Source organism: Dasypus novemcinctus, chromosome 8 (genome assembly GCF_030445035.2).
Source record: "Dasypus novemcinctus isolate mDasNov1 chromosome 8, mDasNov1.1.hap2, whole genome shotgun sequence".
NCBI lineage: Eukaryota > Metazoa > Chordata > Mammalia > Cingulata > Dasypodidae > Dasypus > Dasypus novemcinctus.
This window is the reverse complement of record NC_080680.1, coordinates 8,463,173-8,483,891: the sequence shown is the minus strand read 5'-3', so window position 1 is coordinate 8,483,891 and position 20,719 is coordinate 8,463,173. Positions and strand designations below refer to the sequence as shown.

The window sequence follows — 20,719 nt, the reverse complement described above, 5'->3', positions numbered from 1 at the left end:
TGGACAGGAGGCACTAATCCCGAATGTGGGGCCGAGTCGGTCATAAAGCAGGGAGTCAAGCAGCAGCAAGGACTCACTGACGCTACATGCGTGAGTTTAGAAGGGACGAGGGCAGGTGTGCTCAGGGCTGCACACTGCCCTTGAGTTACGGGAAGGTAAACATCATTCCTAAGAGTGCACCCGCATTGAATTTGTGATTGTTTTACATACCTGAGCATAACAAGCTTCTTCTATGGCTAACCCTGTCACTAAATCGACCTAAAGATAAAAACATAATTCATTTCAGCGGAAATTACTTTTAAAATTGTGGAACACGTAACATAAATTAAAATGCAATAACCCTGTCCCCAAAGAACAGAAGCCTTTGATGGAGCACGGCAGATCTGAAGTATGTGCAGCAAGAGACCCTGAGCCAGGCTGCCTGGCTCAGATCCTGACTCCACCACTCAGGGGAGGGGACGCTGGGAGGCCGGCCTCTGTCTTTAGAGGGGACCTCTGCACTCAGGAGATGCTGGGAACCGGCCTCCGTCCTCAGAGGGCACCTCTGCACTCAGGGGACGCTGGGAACCGGCCTCCGTCCTCAGAGGGCACCTCTGCACTCAGGAGATGCTGGGAACCGGCCTCCGTCCTCAGAGGGCACCTCTGCACTCAGGGGACGCTGGGAACCGGCCTCTGTCCTCAGAGGGCACCTCTGCACTCAGGAGATGCTGGGAACTGGCCTCCATCCTCAGATGGCACCTCTGCACTCAGGAGATGCTGGGAACCGGCCTCCGTCCTCAGAGGGCACCTCTGCACTCAGGAGATGCTGGGAACCGGCCTCCGTCCTCAGAGGGCACCTCTGCACTCAGGGGACACTGGGAACCGGCCTCCGTCCTCAGAGGGCACCTCTGCACTCAGGAGATGCTGGGAACCGGCCTCCATCCTCAGGGGGCACCTCTGCACTCAGGAGATGCTGGGAACCGGCCTCCGTCCTCAGAGGGCACCTCTGCACTCAGGGGACGCTGGGAACCGGCCTCCGTCCTCAGAGGGGACCTCTGCACTCAGGAGATGCTGGGAACCGGCCTCCGTCCTCAGAGGACACCTCTGCACTCAGGGGACGCTGGGAACCGGCCTCCAGCCTCAGAGGGCACCTCTGCACTCAGGCCAATCCCTGGACCTTCCAACAGGGACCGGAACACAAGGCTTACACGAGCTCATCTCGGTAAAGCACTTCCCAGACACACATAAAACTTGGCAAAGAGTAAGGACTGAAAGGGGTGTCTGATATTGTTGTTACTGTTCTAAGAATCTTCTGAAAATCAACCAAGTATGTACATTGTGAAAACTGCCTTCCCTGCCAGGAAACCCAGTCTCTCTTCACTACTAGGGAGCCCAGGAAGACACAGTGGCCCCAGGTCTGGAAGGAAGAAGCACCTTTTCAACATTCCTCTAATTCGGTCAATAATTTAATCAGAGACTGTCACTAAAGCCCGGGATAAATGAGTGCCTGCACCGCTTCCTTCCTCACTACCCCACCCTGGCCTGCGGCCTCCACTCATGGGGAATCCTCTACTTGGGGTAACCCTACAGACTGATTTACCTTCTTTATGTGCATCTCACTGCAGAAAGCACAGTGAGCAGTTAAACGTGGAGAGAGCCAAGGCTCAGCATTGAGCTAGGAATGTTAATAATATGATACCGGTGCTGAGAATGCACAAGAAAGTCATTTTCTTTTGGCTTTTATATGACTTACTTATCAATAAATCTGTCTATTAACTCAATGGCAAAAATAACAAGCATGTTACAAGCTGCAGGGCACTGGTGAAATTACTAAATTCTGATTATGATACTGAATCAGCAACAACCAGAAAGCAGAATGAATCAATGTAGCAAAAAGGAACCTCAGTGGCTTTCAGTAAGAGTAGAATTCAAACAGCTTTATTTTAACACTTGAAAAAAATAATGGAGAAGTCTAAACAGGGTCCATTTAAATGAAATCTCCACTACAGCTGTGCTTAGACTGCACAGCTGCAGAATGGACACTGGACCAGGGCCAACAACAAAAATCAAGTATTTAGGCAACTTACCTCCATCCCTTGATTAATTGCTAATTTTGCCACTCTCATTGCAACGGGTCCCTAAAATTCAAACGACAGAAACAGATTTCAATTACTATTTATGCAAATTATGTTGTACTTCCAGTATATCTCAGAAATGCCCACTGCTAGACCCATGGGATAGAACCAACAACAGTTGTGAGATAAGAGGCGGAAAATTTCTTTCTGGCCTTGTAAGGTCTTAATTACACTGCAACTGTAATAACCATACTGTACTCATGGTGACCTGCAGATTTCTGAAGGTCAGCAGGTCGTGTGTGTCCAGTAGAAGGCTTATCAGTCAACAGTTCCCCCAAAGGTGGGGGAAAAGGAGATAAACTGGTTGCTGGCTCAGCACCACATCCATCAGTGGTTGTGGCAGGAGGTCGGCTGGAGACGAGGCTGCTGCTGATGATGACTGTGGAGTCCAGGGAGCATCAGCTTCTGTTGCTGGCTCTGCCCCTTTTCTAGTTGGCACTGGTTCCTGACTGAGACGACAGTGTGTCAGTGAAGACGTGTTCCCTCGGCAGCACTCCCCCATCACAAGCAGCTAAGAGTGCAGAGAGACAAGCCTTTCAGAACGCATGCGAGAGGGTCCAGCTGGGGAAACTGGGATATCCTTGACGGGAAGGAAAATGTCCATCCTGTCCCGTGGAAGTCAAAGGCTTACCAAACTATGCTACAGAAAACCACAGTCCTCCAGAAGGTATTTATGTCTTTGATCACATTTTTAAATTCCCAAAAAAAAAGTTTATGGGTAATGAATTTGAATTCAATGGCATGTTTTAAAGAATCTTCAAAATTAAAATGTAAGGTAGCTGGCTAAATGACAGGTCAACAGAGGACTCTAATAGATACTAGTTGAATGGATAGATAAATGGATTATTTTGTTTGTTTGTTTTGCCTATTTAGGGGTTCCTATTACCAAATTTTCCAGGGCTCTATCAATTAGACAAGCATCTTAGTTATAATTCTTCCAAATGTGAGGCATGCACACTGGAACCATTTAGTTCATCCATCATCAATCCATTTTTGTAAACGGTATGCTCTTCTCGGTGAGGTCTCTTATTTCTTCACTTTTATCTCCAAGTAATCCAGACAAGGGCTAGTCAAACTTTCATACGCACAGGAATCCCTAGGGCCCCTTGTTAAAATGCAGACACTGATTCAGTAAGTCCGGGGTGGACCTGGGACTCTACAGGTCTAACCAGCTCCCGAGGAGGCTGAATTCGGCAGCAAGGTTTAAAAATCTTTGAAAAGAAAGGAAAATGAAAAATGCTGTCTTGGAGCCAATGCTTAATTTAATTAGCTTCTATCTGAAAACATAAAACAAACGCCCCTTCTTTTCTACAAACCTTTTTTCTCACACAGAGCAATGGAAGTAACATATAATACAGAAGTCTTCTGGAAATACTAATTTTTACAGGAGCATTCCAGTTACTTGAAATAGTAATCATTCAGCGACCAGTGACAAAATAAAGATGGTAAAAGTGAAGACTCCATCACTTTGTAACTTTTGCGTGGAGCTTCACAGTTGTATGTTGTCTGAATTTATTCAGCCTCTCCTTAGGCATCTGTCTGTCCTGGAGAGACTTTCATTTCAACAATGCATGCTCTCAGAGGGATGAGCACCCTTCAGGTGGCATGGTGACAGCCCCTGAACCGCCGGGCGGAAGGCAGTGGGTGCCAGGTGAGCCGAGGGGGGGGAGGCAGCGCAGATGGCGCGGCCCAGGGCTCTCAGCGGGGTCGGTGTTGACAGTGACGTCGTTACGTGGAGGATCCCGACAGGAGGAGCAGATTCTCAGGCATGAAGACAAGGGGTGGGCGGTCGGAGCTGCTGGGGGCTAACGAGCCACCCCGGGGCCCTCTGACGCAGGGAACTGAAAGCGCCACCTGAGGGTCAGGAGGAGCCACGGCATCACCACTGGGGCAGGCTGCTGTAACTGCTCACATGCACCACTTCATCTCAGCTGAGGCATGCCTGCTCATGAAGCTGACTGTCAAGGGAAGTCATTATACCAATATCTAAACGATTACTTCTCCTGACAGTTGTTCCTTTAATCTCTTCTTAGATAGGTATAACCCTAATATTACGGGGGGCAAGACTAATACCAAAGTCACAACGAGTCTTTTTTTCTAAGGCAGTAAAAAAACCTGTTCTTAAATTAGCTCTCTTTATGTTAATTCGACAAATATTTACTAAGCCTTGACTAAGTGTAAAGTTCTGAGTTAGCTTATATGGGAAATAATTACAAAAGGGCCCTAAAAGAGGTTATAGTGTATAAGTCAATTACAAAGGAACAATGGAATAATAATACCTAGCAATTCTTCACAATAAAACTACTCAAAAGCACTTTTTAAAATTAAGGATGTCATGAATACTCAAACATGTTCTACAGCAATACTGAAAGGTTTATGCCCACCAATGCTAAGTCAGCTTAGTTTACTGAAAAGTCATAAATGCAAAACTGAATGTTAACGAAGGAGCTCTAGCTATTGGTGTTCCACATACAAGGTATCAGGAAAAGGGGGAGATCTACCTCCTAAAAAAAATTAAAAACGGAAACCCTGGGCTGTGCTCAGGCTGTGGTGTGGGAAAGCAGCCAGGGCTGGAGCCCCTTCGGTGGGCTGCGGCCTGACCGCGCTCCCTGATCCTGAAATCGGGGGAGAAGGGGACAGGTTTCCTTTTTCAGTGAGCCTGGAGTGCCAAACAGGATGCTGTTTAGCCATTACTCCAGTCAAATATTTCTCTCCCTCCAGAATATGCCCCAGACCCCGTTCCCATCAATCCTCACCCCCCTAAAGATTAACCACTGTCCTAATTTCCATCAGCACAGATGATTTTGTCTGCGGCAGGTTTTGGAGAATAGAAGTGGCGTGATCTGCAGCAGTGCTGCAGGGAGCAGTTTGACAGGAGGAGACACAGGAAGGGCTCAGGCCAGAGAGCAGAGGTGAGCTGGGGGCGACCGGCGCGGGCCCAGTGGGCAGGGAGCACCTCCGGCCGCCTGGAGGACACCCCCTGGGCACAGCCGCTGCGAGCGCAGAGCACGGCTGCCCAGGGGTGAGCTGGGGGTGAGCGGCGCGGGCCCGGTGGGCAGGGAGCACCTCCGGCCGCCTGGAGGACACCTCCGGGCACAGCCGCTGCAAGCGCAGAGCACGGCTGCCCAGGGGTGAGCTGGGGGCGAGTGGCGTGGCCCGGTGGGCAGGGAGCACCTCCGGCCGCCTGGAGGACACCCCCCGGCACAGCCGCTGCGTGCGCAGAGCCTGGCCGCCCAGGCCATGGGCGTGGTCTCCACCCCGATGATGCGCCTGGGCACGGCACCAAGGACCTAGGCCCAGGCTGGTGCCTCAGACACAGGAACCCAAAGAAGACCCAAGGGCTTCTGCGGAGGCACAGGTCCCCACAGCGTGAGTGCTCTGCGGTCCCGTCCCAGCACCTCGGTGCCTGGGAAGGTTCTCAGGCCCAATGCCAAGAAAACCCTCAGAAACAGGATGCGACCCTGTGAGTGACTGTGAGTGGGGACGTGAAGTTTTCCGAGGAAGGATTTCATTAGATTCTCAAAAAGATCCATGGTCTAAAAAGGGGCTATGAATTCTGTTTGAGTTAGGTGACCATGAGTTAGAGAGGAAGGTATTTTGACTCCAGAATGGCTAGGGGGTTTATAATACTTCAAACTCCGTTAGGGGTGAAGAGATGGGGCTAATTGTTTTTATAATGAAAAAAAATTCCTCCTCTCAATTTCAAATCCTTTAATTCATGATTTCAGACCAAAGTAAAATTTGAAAAATACACATGCAAGAGTGAGAGAACAAAGAATCCCTTAGAGCAGGACCATGCTATCACTATTACTCGTTAGTATGCTGACACTGGAGTACGCGGGCAGTGCACTTCAGATTTTCAAAGTATAAAATGTGAGGGAGTACATAGCGCACAGAGGAGCTGATACAATGCCTGTATCACCATAAAAACAAACACATGCAAAAAACCCAAACAACGGCTGCATTTCAAAGAGGTTACCTCAAAGCTGAGCTATGAAAATAAAAGACCAATTTGGCATACTAAACTGCAGCTTTCTTCATTATTAGAGGTTTCAGCTGGTGACCTACTTAAAATACTTTGCTAGAGGGTTTCGCCATGTGTGACAAATGTGGTTCATGTAACGTACCATCAAAGTATGGCTACAGAAACCTTCAGATCATCACCGTCTCCACGCTCATTCTGAAGGCTCTTAATGTCCATCTATACTCCTGCCATGTTCCCAGCTTTAGTACTGCCATATGGCTCTTTCCTTGTAAAGCAAACCAAGGACATCTCAGGTATGTGGGATGACTGCTTCTGTTTTCTGTCAATGTGTGATAGCGTTATTATCTAACAAGAAGGAAAGGAAAATACAGTCGAACACCTGAGGCAGGAACTCCTTGGCGAGGTCCAGGGCCTTCCTGTAGGCGGCGTCCCCCTCCTCGTTCTGCTGTGGGACGTGGCTCACCAGGCCGACTGCCTTTGCTTCCTGGCCATCGAGCACCCGGGCCGAGAAGATGAGCTCCTTGGCCAGCGACATGCCAATGGCGCGAGGCAGTCTCTGCGTGCCTCCTGCAGAGAGGACAGAAGGGCGCGATCAAGCAAAGACGTCACACCCGCTTACTTTAACACTTCAGTGCTGCAGCCTTCATCTCTAAACCTAAACCAGCAGGGCCAGATGTGGTTAGGAGTCGAGACTAGTAAGCTGCAAACTGCTTCCAAAGAGAATCGCCCTTCTTAAGTCAAGCTAATAAAATGAGTAACACCCCGAAAAAATAATCTGGCCTCATTACCAAATGACTGGTACCTGACTAGTCTACCCCTGAATCGAGTCTACAACCTCCACCAGGCCAGGAGCCATGAGATGGACAGCAGTGGACAAGCAGTGCTGGCCAGGAAGCACATTTACTATAGGAATGCAGCAGCCATCACACTTGGCGTTTGTTTTTGTTTTTGTCTTTTTTTTTTCCTTAAAGATACACAGATCACACAAAATGTTACATTAAAAAATATAAGAGGTTCCCACATACCTCACCCCCACCCCCCACCTCCTCCCACATCAACAACCTCTTTCATCATCTTGGCACCTTCATTGCATTTGGTGAATTCATTTTGGAGCACTGCTGCACCACATGGATAATAGTTTACATGGTAGTTCACACTCTCTCCCAGTCCATTCAATGGGTTATGCATCTGTCCCTGCAATATCATTCAGGACAACTCCAAGTCCCCAAAATGAAACTTGGCGTTTTTAACTTTTCAAATCCTAAGAAAGTTAATTCAAATAACTTTTGAAAGAGTAATTTATGGTGAATGAATGTAAATTAGTTTAAATTTAATAAAAATAAAAACATAATTAAAATTCAACCCAAATCTGGGCTTTGTCTTGGTCCTATGATGTACTACTCCACTGGCCTCTCTACTTTTGAAGATGCTCTCTCACACACAGATATACCCTCTTTTCCTGTTTTAGGGGAAAATCCCGAGTATGGAGTCAGAAGCCATGAATTTGGTTTTGACTTGGCCACGTACTATTTCTGGGACTTTGGAAGTCGTTTAGCTTTTAGCTCAGGATTCTTATTTGTTGGACAGGGACTGTAACCCCGTTAAAGGGCCGCCGCGAGATCAACTGAGAATGTGGGCTACGCTTGGGCGGCACTACATCAATCGATGTCAGGCCATCCTCAGCACAAGTGTGACCACACTCAGTTGCCCAGATCCCCTCCACTGGCACGGTGCCTGAGTGCTTCTGAGTTTGCCTAAAACCGCAAGGTAACACAGTGGTACACTGCACGACCTAGAGTCAAGTTAGGTCAGGGTTAGGTCAGGGGGGTTCTGGAGCAAAACACGTCCATTCTTTTGAAGACTGGCTAAGTCATTAGGTCCACTGATAGAATCACTACGATATCTTCCAGGCTTGAGGTCAGGATTTCAGCAAGCAGAAAACTGCACAAAAACAGGGAATGCAGGTTGAACCTCAATTTCCACCAATAAGAACATGGCAATAACTACCACCTTAGGGTTAGTCGAAGCCTCACCCCTGAAATGGCTGCTGCGCTGCCGGGGCCTGGGCGGCCAGGAGGCAGGGTGGCCGTCTGACAACATTCTCTACTAACCCAACGCTTTAGAATGAGCAGTTTTGCTTTCCTTTAAGCAGCTTTAAGAGGAAAGTGAAGTTGTTTTTTTTTTTTAATTCACATCTCTATCACAAGAGAAAATGAAAAATAAAGACCACAAGTTTCAAGAAAGCGTATTTTCTTTCAGCAGTAAAGTCTATTTCTACATGTTTAACCAAGTATGCCTGCATTGGGCAGTATTTAGAAAATATGGGTGAAAAAAACAAAAACAAAACCCTACAACCTCAATAACTTGGAAAAGAGCTGATGTTTTAAATAGGGATTGTTTTCAAACATACATAAAATGAATGATGCTTCTATGAAATGCAGGTTTTGAGTGCAGAAACTACCCAAGCAGTAAGAGATGGTGAGTTTACAAGACTGTTGAGCACAGACTGTTTCTCTAAAAAGAAGGTAGCATTTACAAATTGAAACCTAACTGCAAACACTAATGCCACTTAGTGTAGTAAAGATGTCTGAGAACTTTTGGCACAAGTTGCATGAAAACCATAGCTATTAATGATGTTTCTAATGTCAACGGATGAGAATCCAGATAAAAATAATACAATCCAGATAGCTACATTTATTCACAGAGGTGATGGCAACGATGAAGAGACTGAAGAATGTATGGACATAGTATTCATGTAAGCACAAGGTTAGGAAATGATTCATTTCCGTGTGCTGTGAAAAGTGCAACGTAATGTAGGCTGGTCAAAATTCATAAATGTGACCTTCAAAGTCACTGCTAATGTCACAATTATTATACAACTGAAACTCAACATTTTGCCAGTCCATGAGGCTTAAGCCTATTCACCGTATCATTCCATTTACAGCATCACTCTCCAGGAGTGAAGATTTTACGAAAAGTTAACAAGGGACGGGGTCATGCAGGTGGTAAGAACTACCACAGAAGAGATCCACTCTCGTGAGCTGACAGATACAGAGTTCAAGGCTTTGCTTGGTGAATGGAGTGCGGAATGCTGCAGTCTGCGGGAGGACATGGTGTGGAAGGGACCCAAGGAAGAATCCTCTGCTTGGCTCGCCAGTTCACACTGGATCCAAGACTTGTCCTTTTGGTTGACATCATTAAGTCATCTTATCATTTCAAACATTTCTCTGCATTCTTGAATAGTTGCACAAATATATGATATGATTCACTCATTCCTCCTGAAATTGTATCTATAGGAAACTTGCTTGGTATAGCAAAGTTGTTGACCCATTTTCATATGCTGAAATTAGTTAGCAAAAACCAAAGACTGATTGTCTGAACTATATTTTTATATTTGAATTGAAAGCTGCCTCCTCCCACCCTTGCACAAAATTTGTGACTTCAAACTTTGTAAAAATAATCTGTTCTGTTTGCCTTTCTTAACTGAGAATGGGAGTTAAAAGCTACAAAAGGAAGTTACTGAACTGCAGTGTGATGTGTCACAAAAGTGAACATGACTGATGAGGAATTCTCAAATTTCTACACATATCTCAGGAATGGCTCACCAACATTCTATTACAGTCTGGAAGTGCATATGTTTATAAACAGCTATTTTCCATTATGAAATTAAATAAAACTAATAATTACTGCCCATTGAGGGAGTCAAGGTTCAATTCAGCTCTGCATACTACACCATGAAGTATAAAATGTGACACTGAAGGATTGGTATAGAAGGAAAAAGTGTGGATATTTAAGTTCCAAATGAAAGCAGCAGCAGCAGAGAGAATTTAATTTATATTTTATTGGCTCCAGCATTAGTTTATAACTAGGCAGAAATGAAGACAGTACAGCATGCCACGTTTCTGCAGTTGGCATTCTAATGTAGCAGGCGTCCTTCACGGATCTCATAACCTGCTCAGTTCTCAGGGGCATTTGAGTTTGGTATCCCTAAACTTCTACATCTAGATATGGTTTTTGGGACTTATGAAATTAAAACAGTGGAATTAAAAATAGGGTTGTTCCCAGGGTGCTAAGATCAGTTCAAATACTCACACTACTCTGCACCCCAACAGCTTCCAACATGGAGCACTGACGCCTGGTCAGGCTGGTTCTGTAGACTTTATGTTGTTGCCACAGGATAATGTGCAACCCTATTTTACAGATAAAGAAACTGAGGCTCAGAGGGTTTCCATAACTTGCCCAAAGCAAAAAAAAGTGCACATGTGGTGCACATAGGTAGGTATGGTAGGAGCAGGTATATCAAATTTTTTAGAAAGTGCACGGGTGATGTGTATAGGTAGATGCATGGTATGAGTCATCTCAGTGGAGGAGCCTGACACCTGATGTGCTCATTACCGTTTTTCCTTTGCTGTATTTTCAAAATTTTCTGCCATGTATAGATTTTCTACAATGTACAAAGTTTCTGCAACATACAGAATACTGCACTGTAGTAAGAATAAAAGTAGTATTTCTGAAGACCACTCTGCAGGAAGACAAAGAGCGAGCCCCCAAGGTAAAAAGCATTCCAAGCAAGTTCACACCCACATTCCAGAAAGTTCTCTAGGCTTCAAGAACCCCCCTCTCCTGGATGTAGTCACAGCACCGAGTGATCACGGCACAAGCAAGCAGCACGTTTCCAGGTGCGCCATGGCGTGTGAGACCAGAACTCTGGCATGTAATATCACCGCACTCACAAGGAGTCTGCACAAACAAGTAGTTCACACCTGAGCTCAGTGCGTACAGCATGTTCTTCCTCAAAAAGCAGCTGCATGAGTCACTTCATCACCTATCAGAAAAGGCATCCTGTGGTATTACATGACTCTGCAGGAGGGTCTGGCCAGACTAACAAGCTGAAAATGAGTCCCTAAGGTGTATTACTGTCTGAAGAAAATGAAAGATTGTAGCCACTAAGCCCTCCCTTCATAAAGGGGAATGCTCAGAAAATGCCAGAAAATGCCTAAGGCTTTCTGCCTTGGCTCTGCTAAGCCCGCATCTTGTTAGGAACGTGCTGATTCAGGAGGTCTGAGATCAGACCTAGCTTCTCGCCTTGGACCACACTCTGACTACGCAGACTCAAGAAGGCAGAGCTTCAGACCGAGTGCTTGTTTTCAGGGCCGTACCAGGGAGGGAGACCACAGAGAAAACTCACAATTATTAACCACTCAGGGTTCCAATAAACTGGACTTGCAGGGGTGTATGTTAGGAAAGGTGCAGCTGCCAACAAGGAGAGCAGCCTGACCAGGTGGGAAGGGCGGGCAAGCCACCAAGGGGCGCCGCGCTGGCGGCGTGGGCAGCTGGCTTCCCGTGTGGAGCGGCGCTCCTGGAACCTGAACGCAAGCTGGCGGTGGCAATGATGGCACTGCTAGGGAGGCTCCCATCAACGTTCAGCCGAAGAGGCAGCGGCATCTTCCAATCTACTGCCATAAAACACGCAGTGGGAAATGATTCTTTCTGAATAAAGCAACAGAATTTACCAAGTCAATAAGGATTCATCCTTTCACAACAGTCAGCTTAAAAGCTGTTGTTCTGGACCACTTTAGAATTGCTCTGCTGGAACTAATTTCAAAGATTACGACGCATTTGCCCATTCATTCAGCAAGTATTTATTGAAAAATCATTAACCTTGGGCTAGGTATTTGGACTCAGCTGTGAACAAAACAAAGCCCATACCTTCCTGGAGCTTATACTCCAGTGGGGAAGCCAGACAATAAGCAAACAGACACTGTAAGGCAGTGAGAGAGCAGAGAGTGACAAAATGTGGGGACGTTTTCTCAAGCCTGTATGATTCAAAGACCACAAATGAGGTGCTAGGGCTGCTCTCCGAAGTCAGTTCTACTCCCTCTATCTTTCTCTCTGCTGTCCTCCGGCTGTATCTTCCAGCCTCCAGGTCAACTCATGGTCCAAAAAGATTGCTGAGGCCTTGGGCATCGAGCCTGCAAACGAGGCAGCAGGAAGGGAGAAAAGGGGAAGGGAAGTGGTGCTGGTTTGCGGAGCTGTTGAGTAAGTCCTGGCCAACAGCTTCTGCTTCTGTCTCACCGGCTAGACCTTTAGTCATATGTAATTGAAGGGAGGTTGGGAAAGACAGTTTTGCTGACTGTTTTGCCTTGGCATAGAGAACAAAATTGAGATTCTATTTTTAAGGGAAAATGAAAATGGGTAGGCAATTAGCAGGCGCTACCATAAGTGGTAAAATGATTTTAATCACATAACAAAATGTTTCCACTTCAATGTATTACTTGGATAGAGTGAAAATATATATTTGAAATTCCACAGTTCTGTTCATAATGTTTCCATCATTCAACTTAATATTGTGAGAAGTCATCAGGAAAATTGTTTCCCTAGACTGTCCCCTGGGATTATACTACCGGCAGTGCAAAATTACTGTGAAGTAGAAACCTATCTGTCAGCAGAGCCTTAAATATTAGAAGCCTGTTTTTCCAGAAAGGCAAGAAGTGAAAACGTTAACTCCTCGGCGATGGATGTCCACTAGGTGCGGCGAACCTGGTGACTGAGCCCCGTGCCCAGTGACCTTCATGGCCTCAGGAGAGGCTGGACGCCACTGGGCCTGCCTCCCTCCTGCTCCCAAAGTTCTACACTGAAAGTGTGAATGAGCCCCAAACACAGATGCTGCTTCCTTGTTATATATTTACATGGAGTAAAAGACTTTCATGCTAATGTGCTGGAGGTGCAGTTAGTGTTGGGGTTTAAGATATACTTAGGGGATTTGAATCTCTGGACTGACAATGTGATAGCCAGGTCCTGAGCCTCAACAGACTCCAGCACCTACAATCTGATTTATTGGACTTACCACACTCAGCTAAGATGGAGTTGAAGAAGGACAACCACCACACCATGGAGCCTAGAGTGATTACAACTGAAAGTGGGAGGATTGCATCCAGCATCCATGTGGAATCTGAGCCTCCTCTTGACATAGAGGTGCAATGGACACAACCAATCCAATGTCCACATAGAAGAGGTGGCATTGGATTGGGAAAAGTGGACATGGTGGCTGATGGGTATGGGGAAAGGCAGGAAGAGATGAGAGGTGGAGGCGTCTTTGAGACATGGAGCTGCCCTGGATGGTGCTTCAGGGGCAATCACCGGACACTGTAAATCCTCACAGGGCCCACTGGATGGAATGGGGGAGAGTATGGGCCATGATGTGGACCATTGACCATGAGGTGCAGAGGTGCCCAAAGATGTACTTACCAAATCCAATGGATGTGTCATGATGATGGGAACGAGTGTTGCTGGGGGGGGGGGGGGGTGGGGTGCGGGGGTGGGGTTGAATGGGACCTCATATATATATTTTTAATGTAATATTATTACAAAGTCAATAAAAAAAAAATAAGATAAGGACTATGGTTAGTATTAGATTTTGACAGTGTTCTTTCATAGTTTGTAACAAACGTCTCATGACAATGCAAGGTGTTGGTAGATGTATGGGATCCCTGTATGATGTTATGCATGTTTGCTTTGTAAGTTCACAACTTTTACTATACACTTAATTGTTTATGTATGTTCATATATAAATGATATAAAGATAGTAACAATCGGATTGGTTAGGGGAAAACTGCTTTATTTAGTAGTAATATTTTGACAATGCTCTTTAATCATTAGTTTAAAAACTTTAAAAACAGTGTAAGTTATTGGTGGTAGAGTGAGATGTTATATATGTTTGTTTGATGTTATATATGTTTGGTTTGTAAGTTCACAACTATTATACACTTATTGTTTATGTATGTTTATTTATGAGTGATATATTTCAATAAACTTAATAAAGAAAAAAAAATTCAAGATAGAAACCTACAATTGATTGATGATGGTGAAATAATAAATAAAATGTGTCCACTCTGTGTTCCAAAAAAAATAAAATAAAATAAAAAATAAAATAACTTAAAGAAAGCTTCATTTCACGTTTCAGAATCAATTATAATATGGAGATTACTGAAGATAAATTATGATTTTGGATTAAAGATTATGTTTTAGTAACATTTATAAGGTAAAATGATTTCAAGATTTTTTTAAAACCTTTGTCTTTTTCCTTCTCTTATGACACCATAGAGAAAGAAGCCATACCAATAAAGGGAATCCCTTGTAACAAATCCTTCAAGTTGCAAGTGATGCAGATACCACGTTAAGGGTATTTATTCATATGATCAAAAGTGAGCTCTGGCTTCCAGCAGTAAATACCACTTCTGAATTACTTCTAAATCCCCTCCTGTAAGGAGAAAGTCCCACTAAAGGTTATTCTCTCTTGAGCTGTGGAGGAAACACTGAAGTAAAATGTTAGCTCAGGATTAGAGTGCCCTTTGCAAGTGATTACTGAGGAACTCTGTCAGAAAGCTTTAACAAGACCTTTCTTGATAGATTGAGGCTGGATGTTTACAAAACTGACTCTCCTGCTTTTACAATGAAAGCTTCAGGGTAAAAGAGGAGGTGGCTTATGTGAACAAACACGGCATCTTTATTGGTCTCATAACAAATTGTGTAACAATCATACAAAAACCATAAAAACATTTATCCTTAAATTTGTGACTGATGTTTAAAAGTGTTGCAATATTTTCTATTCCCTGAGGCTTTTCATGTGCTTTAAGCACTGAAAGTAGACATACCCAGACAAAAACAGCACAGGAGGAATATGTGAGGAAAAATACTTAACTGCTTAAATCCCCAGAGGAACCTACCCAAAATATGCTGATTTAAAGCTTTCAAAATAGAATTGAAGCTGGGGGGAAAGGCTGGACTTCAAAACATTTTTCTAGAGCAAAATAAGCTGACAACAAATTAAAACCTTTGTGACACAGCTTTCATTAATAATTGTTATCAAAAGCTTTCTCAACTATTATTCCATTTACGATAAAGAGAAACAGGTTAAATTTATTCATTAAACAGAAAATTACATTTATTTTAAAAATATTTATATGCACTTTTTATGACAAATACTTGCCAAAGCATTATCTTTTTTTAACTAAAAAATATATTGTCACATACTGGGCAAAATATTTAATCTTATTTTTTCAAACTGTCTTCAAGACTACCAGGTCCCTGTCCACTCTGGGATCCCAGCATCCCCCAGCAGCTCTCCCCCCGACTCTGCCACTGTTTGCGATTTTGGGCGGGAGCTGGGAACACAGGTGCTCACACCCAAAGGGCCACCGGCCACGTCTCCTGCAGGCTCCTCTCTCCCAGCACCCAAGGAAAGGCAAAGAGTGGACAAATACTTAAGCCAGACCAATCAAACTCTCTCTTGGCACTTGGATCCTGAAGTTTGGAAGAAATGGCTGTGGTTCACAGTTCAAGCAAAGGGGCCCAGAAAGACTGTCCAGAGCAATGCTGGCACACAGAACTTTCCAGGAAGATGGAAATGTTCTGTATCTGCACTGTCCAATATGATAGTCACTAAGCATGTGAAAAGTGACTAGTTTGACTGAGGAAATGAATTTTTAACCTCTAGACAGCTGCAAGAAAAGTAGTATCTGCAAACCTCATCTAAACTTAGATCTTTCTAATAGCCTTCATTACAAACCTATTCCAAATTTGCTTGAAGTTAAATATGGTAACTTACCAAAGAAAACATACTTTACGTAGTCCGACTTTTGTCTTGTGGCATACATGTATCAGGCAAATAGAATAGAAATGTCCTACAATAGTAAAAATTTTGTGCCATAATATGCGTTTACTACTATGTTTGTTTTGTTACACATTTTCCCTTTTAATCCCTAATTACTTTTATGAATAAATAAGATATGTTGCATAATATATATAATAAATATATAAATGACTTAAAGTCATATTAGTATCTATAAGTATATCACAAGAATGACGAATAGGGTGGATATTTCCTCCCTTTTGAGATTACTCATTTTTGTTTGTTTTTTACTATAGCAGTTGTGGTAGGTTTGCAGTAAAACTATGCAAGTAGTACAAAGTTCCCATATATCTCCCAACACACAGTTTTCCCCATTATCAATATTTTGCTTTAATGTGGTACCTCTGTAACAACTGATGAAACAATGTTATTATTGTATTACTGTAACTACAATCCATAGTTTAGATTAGGGTTCACTCTTACATGTATATAGTCCTATCATTTAAAAAATGTTTTACTCTGCTAACAATAAAATTTCCCTAAGGTTTCCCATTTTGTATACCTTCATTATAAAACTCAGTGATGGTTACCTTCACAACGCTGTGCCACCATCAGTCACCACCATTACCAAAACTTTTCCATCTCCTCAAACAGAAACTCTGTACCAATTATGAATTAGCTCCCCATTCTCCACCCCCACCCCACCCCCAGTAACCACAATTCTAATTTCTGACTTTATGAATTTGCATATTCAAATTATTTCATATCAGTGAGATCACGTGGATTTGTTCTTTTGTGTCTGGCTTATTTCACTCAACATGATGTCTTCAAGGTTCATCCATATTTTTGCATGCATCACAACTTCATTCCTTTTTACAGCTGAATAATATTCCATTGTATGTATATATCACATTTTGTTCATCCATTCATCCGTTAATGGACACTTGGGTTGCCCATCTTTTGGCTATTGTGAATAATGCCACTATGAACCTCAATGTGCAAATATCTGTTCAAGTTCCTGCTTTCACTTCTTTGAGGTAATATACCTAGCAGTGGTATTGCCAGGTCATATGGTAACTCTATACTTAACTTTCTGAGGAACATCCAAACTATCTTCCAAGCAGTAGTACCATATTACATTCCCACCAGCACTGTTAAATAACTCCTATTGCTCCTGTTGATAGAAATAGTATTTCATTGTGGTTTAGGTTTCTATTTCCCTAATGGCTTATTGGCCATCTGTATATCTTCTTTGGAGAAATGTCTATTCAAATCTTTTGTCTATTTTTTAATTGTTGTTGAGTTGCAGAAATACTTCAGATATTCTGGATATTAATCGCTTATCAGATATTTTTACTTTCTTAATAAAGTCCTTTGATGCACAAAGTTTTTAATTTTGATGAAGTCCCATTTATTTATTTTTTTCTTTCGTTTGCTTGTGCTTTTGGTGTAAAATCTAAGTAAACACGAGATACTGAAGATGTTTCCCTATGTGTTCTTCTTCTACTGGTTCTTATATTTAGGTTGTTGATCCATTTTGAGTTAATTTTTTGCATATGGTATGAAGAAGGAGCCATCTTCATTCTTTTGCATGTGGCCATCCAGTTTTTTTATCACTGGAATTACCAGATTTTGTGGTGCAAATATGTATACATAATTGTTGTATTAAATGAATATAGACGATAATCTTACAGAAAATTCTTGATTGATTGATTTACTAGAAAAACCATGTTGTGTGTTTATCTCACTGGATAAATCATATAATTACTGAACTTGTCAAAACTAAACCACTTGATATATGTAACTATCAATTGTTTCTACCTCATTACAAGTTGCATTTGCCATTTTTTCTTTCATTTTTAAACAATCTCTCTTAATCCACTCCCTCTGTCAATTCAGCCTCACTACTGTTTACAATGGCATCGTTATTAGGAAATTTGAAAACAAGTCAATTATGCAATAATATTTCCTAGCCCAACTGGACAGTGAAAAGGGTAAAGCATAAACCATGTTATTCTGTGCTTTAGAAAAAAACAATTTCATCATCTCTAATGAATGATTAAATAAATAAGGACTGTATTAGTTATCTATTGTGTCCTACAAATTACCCCAAACATAGTGCCTTAAAACAACAAACATTCATTATTCCATGGTTTCTACGGGTAGGACTCTGGGAATTACTCAGCTGGCCCTTCTGGCTCCAGGGTACCTTAGGAGGCTGCAGTCATCTGTGTCCAAGCTTACTCACATGGTCACAGGCGGATCTGCCTGGTGTCTCCCCACATGGGCCACTCTACAGAGCTGCCTCTTGACATGGCAGGGGGCTCTCGCCGGGGCAAGCTACATAAGAGACAGAATGTACAAGACAGAAGCCACAGTCTTTGAAAGGCTTGTCTGAGAAGGGGCATCCCATCACTTCTGCCACATTCTACTAGATAGAAGCAAGTCAATACGTCCAGCCATCGCTCAAGGTGGGGCCCACACAGGAGCACAGACACCAGGAGGGCACGTGGAGGCTACCAACCACAAGGACTAAAACTGACTATGCAACAGGCACTTTATGGGTCATCTCTTCTCCTTCTACCCATCTTTCTTTTACCAAAAAGCAGTTTTTCCCAGAGCACAATCAGAAGAAACTTTCCCCAAAGTTCAACATCATCTTTCACTCTTTCAAAATGAAGGAGGAGATAAACAGAACATTTTAACCATTCTCTTAAAAAAAAAAAAGTGAAGGGAAAGTGGGGAGAGTATAATACAAAAGAAATTCCTTTTGGAAAACTTAGCACACGAAAAGCATACTGTCCTAGCCAATGAAAATCAGAGGGAAAGGAAATGGCATCCAGTATCAATAAGTTTTGTAGCCTTTCTAAAATGTATTAATTGTAACAGCAAAAGGGATGGACAGGGAAGTGGCCGGGGCTCGATCCGTTGGGCTCCCGTCTACCATATGGGAGGTCCTGGGTTCACATTCCAGGACCTCCCTGTGAAGGCCGGCTCACCCGCACACTGCGGAGCACCGCCCAGCCCATAAGCACTGCAGAGAGCCAACTCAGACGGTGACGCAACAAAAAAGGGAGACAAGCAAAAATAAAAACAAAAAACACAGACGAGCATGCAGCAAATGGACACAGAGAACAGACAGCAAGCAAAAAGCCACAAGCGGGGGGATATAAAAAAAAAAATAAAAAAGGAATGGATAGACTCTGATAGTATTTCATTAAAATCAGATCTTGATAATTTAGCTAAATGAGGGGGTTTAATAAAGAGTTTAAGATATAACTGAAAAATCCTCACTATGCAGACATCCTCTTTTGGCTGTAAACACACAACATCTGGATAAGTATTTTTCACTATCCAATTGTTACCATACAGACATAGTAAAAATTATTGTAAACAATATGTATAAATATTTGATATTACAGAAAAATGGCCAACCAAAATAGAGCTGACACGAAAATAAAAATTAGTCACATGATGAAAACTTGATGATTTGGGCATAGCAACACCATTATCAATATATAAATAACCATCATTACTGTGTACTTATTATGTGCTAGGTAATTCAGCATATTATTTTTTATAATTTTTGCAACATTCTAATGAGGCGACTACTGTTAAAATTTTGCAACTCAGAAAATCCAAGGTTCAGAGAATTAAAGTAACCAACCCATGTTCACTAGCAAACCAGGCTGTGAATCTAGGCGAATCTGAAGCTCCCACATTTCTTCTAATAGCAAGATACCCATCACTAGAGGATACCAGAGACTGTGTGGCTCCTTAACTATCATTTACATTGAGCAAAGCCTTGTTGGGAGTTACCTAACCTAAGAGAATACAATTGGGTAAATCAAACAAAAGGAAAAGGAATTATTTCTCATCTTGTCTGGTGTCAGAGGCAGTGAACAATGGCAGAAAGTCTCAAAATAAAAATCACCCAGTGGTCAGTAGTGTGGAGAGAAAGTAATTATAACCTAAGGCTCAAAAGCTGCAAAAGCAGATACCCTTTTTCAGTCTGGCAGTAGATCCTCTTCGTTCTTGCTCTCTGCTGCTGACCCATTTCCATTATGCCCTTTGGTTTTTAGGGCTAGTACTATAGGAAAAGGCCTGAGGCTGAACAGATGTGGGAATGACCACATGGGCACAAACATCTATTAGGAGGGGCTGGGTCACGAGGACCAATTCCCACCTGGCGTTTTCCAAATGTCTCCTCGTGGAGACTGGCCCTGGGTGATAGAGTTCACTTTCTTTAACTTTAAGCCAAAAAACAAAAAGCAAAATGAAACAAGCATGATATTTCACAGGGACTGAAACTATAAATACGAAGAAGGCTTACTGGAAGAACTACCGAACGTTTTGTGAGAGAACCTTATAAGAGGATTTCGTTATTTAGGGAACTAGTGAACAACTGTTTCACATTAGAAAGCAGCATCAGCCATTCTTCAGGTCATATCCAAGCAAGATGAAGCAACTCTAACTTACTGGAAACAAATAATTCTTGTAAAATATATTCAACATCCAGTCAGTTTTTCAAAACTCTAAGCCTTTTCGCAAAAAAACCCAGAAAACCCATCAAAAACAAATAATCCCCCCCATCCCAAACAAAATAAAAATAAACACACCATAAAACAATTAAAATCCCAGGAAGCGGATTTGGCTCAACTTATAGAGCATCCGCCTACCACATGGGAGGTCCAGGGTTCAAACCCAGGGCCTCCTGACCTGTGTGGTGAGCTGGCCCACGCTCAGCGCTGATGCACGCAAGGAGTGCCCTGCCATGCAGGGGTGTCCCGGTACAGGAGAGCCCCACGTGCAAGGATGCGCCGCACAAGGAGAGCTGCCCAGCGCGAAAGAAGTGCGGCCTGCCCAGGGTGGCACCGCATACGTGGAGAGCTGACACAACAAGATGATGTAACAGAAAGAAACACAGATTCCTGGTGCCTCTGACAAGAATACAAGCAGACACAGAAGCAGACAACTAGGGGGCGGGAG

The 20,719-nt window shown here is 43.3% G+C and overlaps 1 protein-coding gene across 3 annotated transcripts in view; it reads right to left on the bottom strand.

Annotated features, from left to right (window-relative positions):
* Positions 1–20,719, bottom strand: part of AUH (AU RNA binding methylglutaconyl-CoA hydratase) — a 152,282-nt gene that overhangs the window by 8,593 nt on the left and 122,970 nt on the right. For all 3 annotated transcript variants that reach the window (XM_058301426.2, XM_058301427.2, XM_058301429.2), the window contains 3 exons: positions 6,479–6,666; positions 2,067–2,117; positions 211–258 (listed from right to left, as the gene is read on the bottom strand). In XM_058301426.2, coding sequence (XP_058157409.1) covers positions 211–258; positions 2,067–2,117; positions 6,479–6,666 — 287 coding nt within the window. The remainder of the gene's footprint in view (positions 1–210; positions 259–2,066; positions 2,118–6,478; positions 6,667–20,719) is intronic.